Source organism: Lagopus leucura, unplaced genomic scaffold, assembly GCF_019238085.1.
Source record: "Lagopus leucura isolate 7727_CA_CO unplaced genomic scaffold, USGS_WTPT01 Super-Scaffold_100159, whole genome shotgun sequence".
In the NCBI taxonomy this organism is placed as follows: domain Eukaryota; kingdom Metazoa; phylum Chordata; class Aves; order Galliformes; family Phasianidae; genus Lagopus; species Lagopus leucura.
The window spans coordinates 18,284,966-18,291,678 of NW_024962335.1; the positions used below are offsets into that span (position 1 = coordinate 18,284,966).

General features: G+C 39.3%; 1 protein-coding gene across 1 annotated transcript in view; it reads left to right on the plus strand.

Moving 5' to 3' along the window:
- The window catches only part of KIAA1549 (KIAA1549 ortholog), a 132,148-nt gene extending 125,913 nt beyond the window's left edge, over positions 1-6,235 (plus strand). The window contains exon 20 of the mRNA XM_042889730.1: positions 4,669-6,235. Coding sequence (XP_042745664.1) covers positions 4,669-4,923 — 255 coding nt within the window. The 3' untranslated portion in view covers positions 4,924-6,235. The remainder of the gene's footprint in view (positions 1-4,668) is intronic.
- Positions 6,236-6,713: the final 478 nt, after the last annotated feature.

Below are 6,713 nucleotides of genomic sequence, written 5' to 3' on the forward strand. Positions count from 1 at the left end.
CCCAGTTCTGCTTCTGAGCACCAGCAGAGGTGGATACTGCTTTCCATTTCCTTCTTTGAAATATACCTCTGTATTTTGTGATCATTGTAAGTAGAAAACATTGAATTACATTGTCCCAGACTACCCTTCTACTTTGTATTGGTATAGTTCTTTTGTCTTCTGTATCAGTGCACAACAGACAGCAAGAGTTGGGGCCACAAGATAAAGTATATACTTGCACGTGGCAGTGCAGGTGCTCTTAGACAAATTATTTTCCTTTCTCAGTCAATGGGATGTAGTAAAATCATACGCATTCATTAATCAGTATTACCAATGCAGCCATCATTACTTCATGTTCTTGGCTATGCTGCTTCTGGAGGTTGATGTTTCTGATTCAGCCTGATGTGCGGTGAGGTTGAAGATGCTTCTTTGCCTAGGAAAGATCCAGTTGCCTGCCACCAGTGATTGATGAACTTGCATCTTGAAGCAAGCTGACCTGTGACCGCTTTACTCTAGTGATCTTGAGAGCAACAGCTTTCTGCCCCTTCTTTTTTCTCTTGTCATAACTATCATTTCTCCAGTTTCTTCCTTGAATGAGGGAGGAAAGATCTTCTTTTGCATATTTAGGCCATTGTGTGTTCACTCTACAAGAGTGGAGTTTTGTAGTTGCTTTGGGGTGCTTCATGATTTCAAAATGGCTTTACAGAATGACATTGCAACAGTATGGACCTCCTCTTTAGATTTTGATGAAACAGAGCTCCTGCATCTCCAGCTGAAGTTGAGAGAAGCAGAATAAGGCTTTCAAGAACTAGGCACACTAGAGATAAACTCTACTGCTACTGTTCAAAACCATTAACTGTCAAAGCCAAGAAATGTATTTCCCTAATTTAACTTGCTATGTGTGCTTCAAACTGTGGTATTTGAATTTGTGAATGTTCTCATTTCCATTTACATCTAGAAAAGCACTCGCATGAGAGGTCTTAGTGTCTTTTCTTTACCATTTTCAGAGGCATCTCTAGGTTACCATTCATTGCCCTTTCATATCATTTGTCTTTCATTTCTGAAAATTACTTTCTTTTTTTTTTTTTTTTTTTTTTTAGATCTGTGGACTTTTATCCCTGAAGACATATTCAGTCATTACTTTCTTAATATTTTATTAGCTAAATTGCTAACATATTATGAAAATTCACTCAGGGCTCCATTTTCTGAGATGTTACGCAAACAATTGATTTTGACATTCAATGCCTGTAATACTTTAAAAGAGTAGAGGCTCAATACAATGTGAACTTGTTCTGTTACCTTTTCAGATGGGTACCTCTCACCTAAATCCAAGTTCACATTCTTTTAATCAATATGAGTTTAAACCATTCCTCGGCTTTGACGAAAATTTCTGTTTGCTGACTGCTGAAGTTCATTACTGCATTGTGTCTTTTTCTGTTTTCTTCTGTTTGTTTTTTAAGGCAAAAGAAGGAGATCATGACTGTACCTAAATGTAATGCAGTATCAGTAAATTCTAAAGCAAAGCTCACCTAGTGCCTGCACTGTTTGCTATATAAGCTCTTAACTTGTGGTTTTCCATACTAGATAATTATCTTCTGAGCATGGTTTCCTTCACTGGGACAGAGCTCTAAGCTTGTTACTCCTCTTTCTGGAGGGAAGGACTTAATCAATGATGGTCACATTCCTTATGATGCAGTATTCAACTCATTCTTAGCAAACAGCCTTTCTGTTCCCTCATTCTCAGCAAGTTTCTAAAACTAACCTCTGCGTTTAGGGAGATTAGATCTGGAGCGTTCTTCTCTGCCTGTAAACTTGAGAGAGATCTAACTTGTGTTCCTGCAATGGCCTTTCTCCTCACAGTACCCTCCCTTACCTGATATTCCTACAGTCTATACTTGATTTTTCTGTTGGAACATAATCTTTCATTTGTGTCTCCTGCCCTAGAATCAACAAGCTGGTTACCATCAGTTCACCATTATTCTCCGTCTGAAAGGATAATTACAGCATTTCCTTTGCTAACAGAAAATACAATATAGATCAGTTGGTCAAGCTGAGCAGCAGAAATAATGAAGCCTGGTTTCTTACAGATTTGTGTGCTGTATTGCATATCTCTACCTCCCTACCACTGCCTGGCATCACTTTCTATCTGTCTATAATCCTATATGTCTCCACATCTTCTCCAGGTTTCAGCTGTTCCTCCAAGTCACACATATCTTCCTGCTCTATTTTTGTACCCCAGCTGCCCACCATTACATCTCTAAACTGTCTCATCATACTTTCAGTTGTCTCTTATGTTCCCTGCTATCCCCCACGAGATGCATGCTGTCTGGATGACCACATCCTAACCTGTCCTTTCTGCCACGCAGATTTGGTGATACAACAAATCTGGTCATGTTTAACTGACTACCTGATTTTGTAAAAATTGCAATATATGTATGTTTATACATACATACATGTATCTTTGTGCATGTGTGTATACATCCCTACATCAGATTCAATTAAATTAGCCACAGAGTTCAACTGTTTCTGTGTGGGGACGAACAAATGCACAATCTCATAAGTCTTCATTTCTGAATAAGTTAAACAAAAAAGACGACTTAATATTATTATTATCAGTTATTTTTCTTCTACTCTTAATTGCATGGAAGTATAATACAAAACTACAATTTATAGATGCTGTACAAAACTAGATGTTGTCATATATTTCTATTCATAAAGAAATGTAAAAAAGAAAAATTCCTCTAGCCTTCCAATCCTTGTTTTGCTGTTGTAGTCTGGTAGATGTTAAGTTTGCAAGAATCCACTCTTTTGTTTTTGGGAGTTATTTAACAAAATTTTTATAGCCTTAATGTTAAAAAGCAGCCACCGTGGTCAGCAGATACTCTTACTAACTTCCCCTAAGTGCTTACTGTGCTAACTCCATAGCGTATGAGACAGGAGCTGAACCATGTAGTGTATTTTAATGTGACAGTCACCTGACAGACAGTAGTTTGATACTAAGACTCATGTGTCAAGGAATGTTTGTTTTTAACATTTCTTTGATGTCATCACTTTTCTATAAACCCACAGAGCACTTGTCAGGTTTGATAACAGTAGGCCGCACATACGAATTAGTTTCAGGTTTCACTGCCAAATGCAGTAATTGTGAACAATCAAGAGGCCCATTCATTCCTTTCTAATACTAAAATCTCCTCCCCTTTAAAAGAAGACAGGATGTTACTGGGAAAATCTTCTTTGCCTGTCATTCTTCCATTAAAGCTTCTTTTCCTCTTCTTAAACCCTCTTCTCAAATTAACTGTGCAAGTGATCGGTGCTGCATGAACTATGCAAGAGAGTCAGAATCTATTACTTGTTCAGTTCTATACCAAACGACTCGGATTTTATTCATTTATGTTGCGAGAGATGTTAGGCAGCATTCTCCCATGCATTTTTCAGTTCCCTGCATACTGCTGCTGCAGTAATTCTAGTCCCCCCATATCCTTCCCAGGCTCTGCTTTGTAATCTTTATGTTCCCTTCCCCCTCTGTCCCAAATCCTTTTCTTGCTGACCTCACTGTCTTTTCTTCCCTCACCAATTTGCTCTCTCTGCTTCTACTTGAGGCTTATCTGCAGAGGTTACTGCTCACTAAATTGAGATAACTCTGATCTGAGCTTGCTGCAGCTGGTTGCTCCTTGTTGGAAGGGGATTGTGCTGCTGTGTTCTGAGCTGTAGGTTCAGTACAGTGTGTTCAAGCAGCCTCAAGTCCTTGGTGTCCAGTGTTTTCTTCTGTCTGCCTCTCACAGATACAAGAGGCGAGAAGAAATGCTTCCTTTAGGGACGCCAACTGGAATTTAAACTTTCAAAATATACCTGTTTTTTGTCCACATTGGGAATTTGAAATTACCAGTGTACTGCAAATTCATGCTTCTTTTTAGTGTAAGCAGACTTTTTTTCTTGATACACAAGCCCATAAACTCAGGGTTGTGATGTGTTTCTCTCTTGTTTCATTAGAGTATATTTGTTACTGAACGAAGGAAGAATTAGCTCCTTTCTGCCCTTAAACAGTGATAGTCCCTAAACTGAGATGGTGGTTCTGTTACCTAAAACAGATTCTGAATATGGAAAAATCCATTATTTCTGATTTGAATCACTTTTTTTCTTCTGCTGCTTCACCTGTTGGCTCTTTTCCCAGGCATAGATCAGTTACACGGTCCTCATGAGTGGACTGTCTGAACAGGCAGGCCAAGATAGAATAGGGAAGGTGAAAACAGTAGCATCTCTGTTTCATAGATAGTATGAAGAAATGACAACCCAGAAGGCAGTGGTTTGCCTGTTGTCTTTTGGGAAGCTGATGGAAAGGGCCTTACTGGAAAGCCAGTTCCACTGACTTCCAGTTGTATTTTTAGTTCCCACCTCCTTCCATTTCAATTTCTAAACATAACCAACATATAAGGGGTCAGACTTTTTAATGGATGTTCAAAGGGATTTTAAAAATCCCTGAACTTGAGGCAGTCCAGCAATTTTGTATGTGCTTCTTGTTTTGCTCTCCATAAGAGGAATCACTCATTCATACAATGAAAGAACAGTGGCAGCAGTTAGAAGCATCTCCATGCAGCTTTCCCTTTGTTCTCTGCCTTTTTGCTTTCTTGTCTTTTCTGGGATTAACGTATTTGTTCAGAAAGTACAATAACAATTTCTACCTTTTTCCAGATGCATATGCATGGACACCAAGAATATTCCTCCTCACCAGTATTCCAGATGCCGAGGACTTCAGCCAGGCAACCTTCGGCACCCCCTGCTCAGCTCCCACACAACAACCTTCAGGGCCAGGGCCTTTGCTACACCACCAGTTCCACTGAGGACCTCCAACCAGGTCACTCTTCAGCCTCTCTTATAAAAGCAATTAGAGAAGAACTTCTACGTCTTTCTCAGAAACAGACAACAGTGCAGAACTTCCATAGTTGATTTAGCATTCCCTTGCAAATCTGCCAGCTATCTGCTTCCTATGGAAGCAAAGACTTACAGGAAATCAGCAATGTTGTTCTCTCAAAAGAATGGACTTTCACAGCTCTCTAGACAACACTTCTGGAAAAAAGAAAAAAGCAGCAAAATGAGGAGAGGAAGGAGAGACTGGGAACAGTCATCAGTGTCATGGCAATCAGTGGTAACTAATCTGTTAATATTACGGTGCTCCTCTTCCCTTCCTACCCTCAATACAGTCTAACAAACAAAGAAAACCTGAAGTCAAGAAATCAACACTCCGGCAAAAAAAAAAAGTCACAGAAACAAACTCCAAGTGTAGTAGACTCCTTTTTCTAAGGAGGAAGGCAAAGGTTTGTGCGAACTGAGGTGACATTTTGCAAGAGATTCCAAGTATTCTGATCTCTCCAGTGCTTATGGGGAACTGGTTTGCGTTGGTGTTCTCCAAGATTACAAACTGTATCAGCTCTAGGTTGTTGAAGGTGTAATCCCACGTAAGAATCACTTTGGTTGTCAGTAACAGTAGGACTTAGAATAAAAGGCTTTATGAACTACTTGTAACAAAACGGAACAATAATTGTTAAAGCTCCATGCTTCCAAATGGAGCTACCCTCTGCACTCTTCCTTGTTTTCCTTCTGGTGCTGAAGCTTCAAGTGTTCCTTCATCTTCAATGTTTGCAAAGTGAAACATTGGCCTTGTATAACTAAGAAAATATCTGTAGACTCATTCAGGCTGGAGAAACAAAGCAAAGCAATCAAACAGAAAGGGCTTGGTATATAATTTGTTTTGAAAATCATTGAAAAATAGGAAAGGAATATTCAGCCACAGTTGAATCTGGAGAAATGTGTATGTATGTTTTTAATATATATATATATATTTACATACTACTCTTGTAAGACCAGCGATAAAATATTCCACTCTGTAATTTGCTTTGTGGACAGAAACCAATCCAGCCTGACTGGTACAGGGTCACCAGCATTATGTTTTAAATTGATGTCCTACATCATTGCTTATGTTTGGATCTGAATAATTTTAGTGAAAGTCGGTGACAGTTTAGAACATTAACATAGGCTTAGATTTGCGGTTTGAAGACAGTTTCTATATTTATACTTGTTCCCACTGTCCCTCTGGACAAAGGGTAAGCATTATCCCCATGGTAAGAATGGTACGTGCCATGGAACTGTTTGTTGCTGTTTTTTCCAGAGTTTTAATTTAATACTAGCTATGAATTTACTAATATTTGGCCATTGCATAACTGTAACTGATGTAATACATATGGAGATTTTACTTAAGTCATAATTTGTTGAGGTGTTTTTATTTTCAGATCAGACTGTACAAAAGCTAGCAAACTGGCACTGAGATGGAGAGTAAGCTCTGTGTTTGTGAGAAGGCCTACGAGCCTTGCCTCAGAAAAAATGAAACACAAAACTGTTCGGTGCTACAACGTGGGCATTTCAAATGCTCTTAGAAGATGGGAGTAGCCAAGGAGATCATTGGGTGGTTGACCAGGGTAAGGCTGTGTTTGTCTTACTGGGGTAGAAATAACAATTGGTAAAATGCAAGTATATCATGCTGGTTTAGTATGGTGTTCTTTGGCTACCATATCAGTTCCCAGCTCCAGTGCTCAGTGGCTGCAGCAGGACTAGCTCAGACTGAAATGAAAACAGGTAGGAGGATGCCATGGAAGAACCCTGCGTACCTTGTTCGTGAAGTACGTATGTAATGTCATTTGTTGCCAAAGCCAAGACTAGGAAGCAACTATCTGCTGATGATA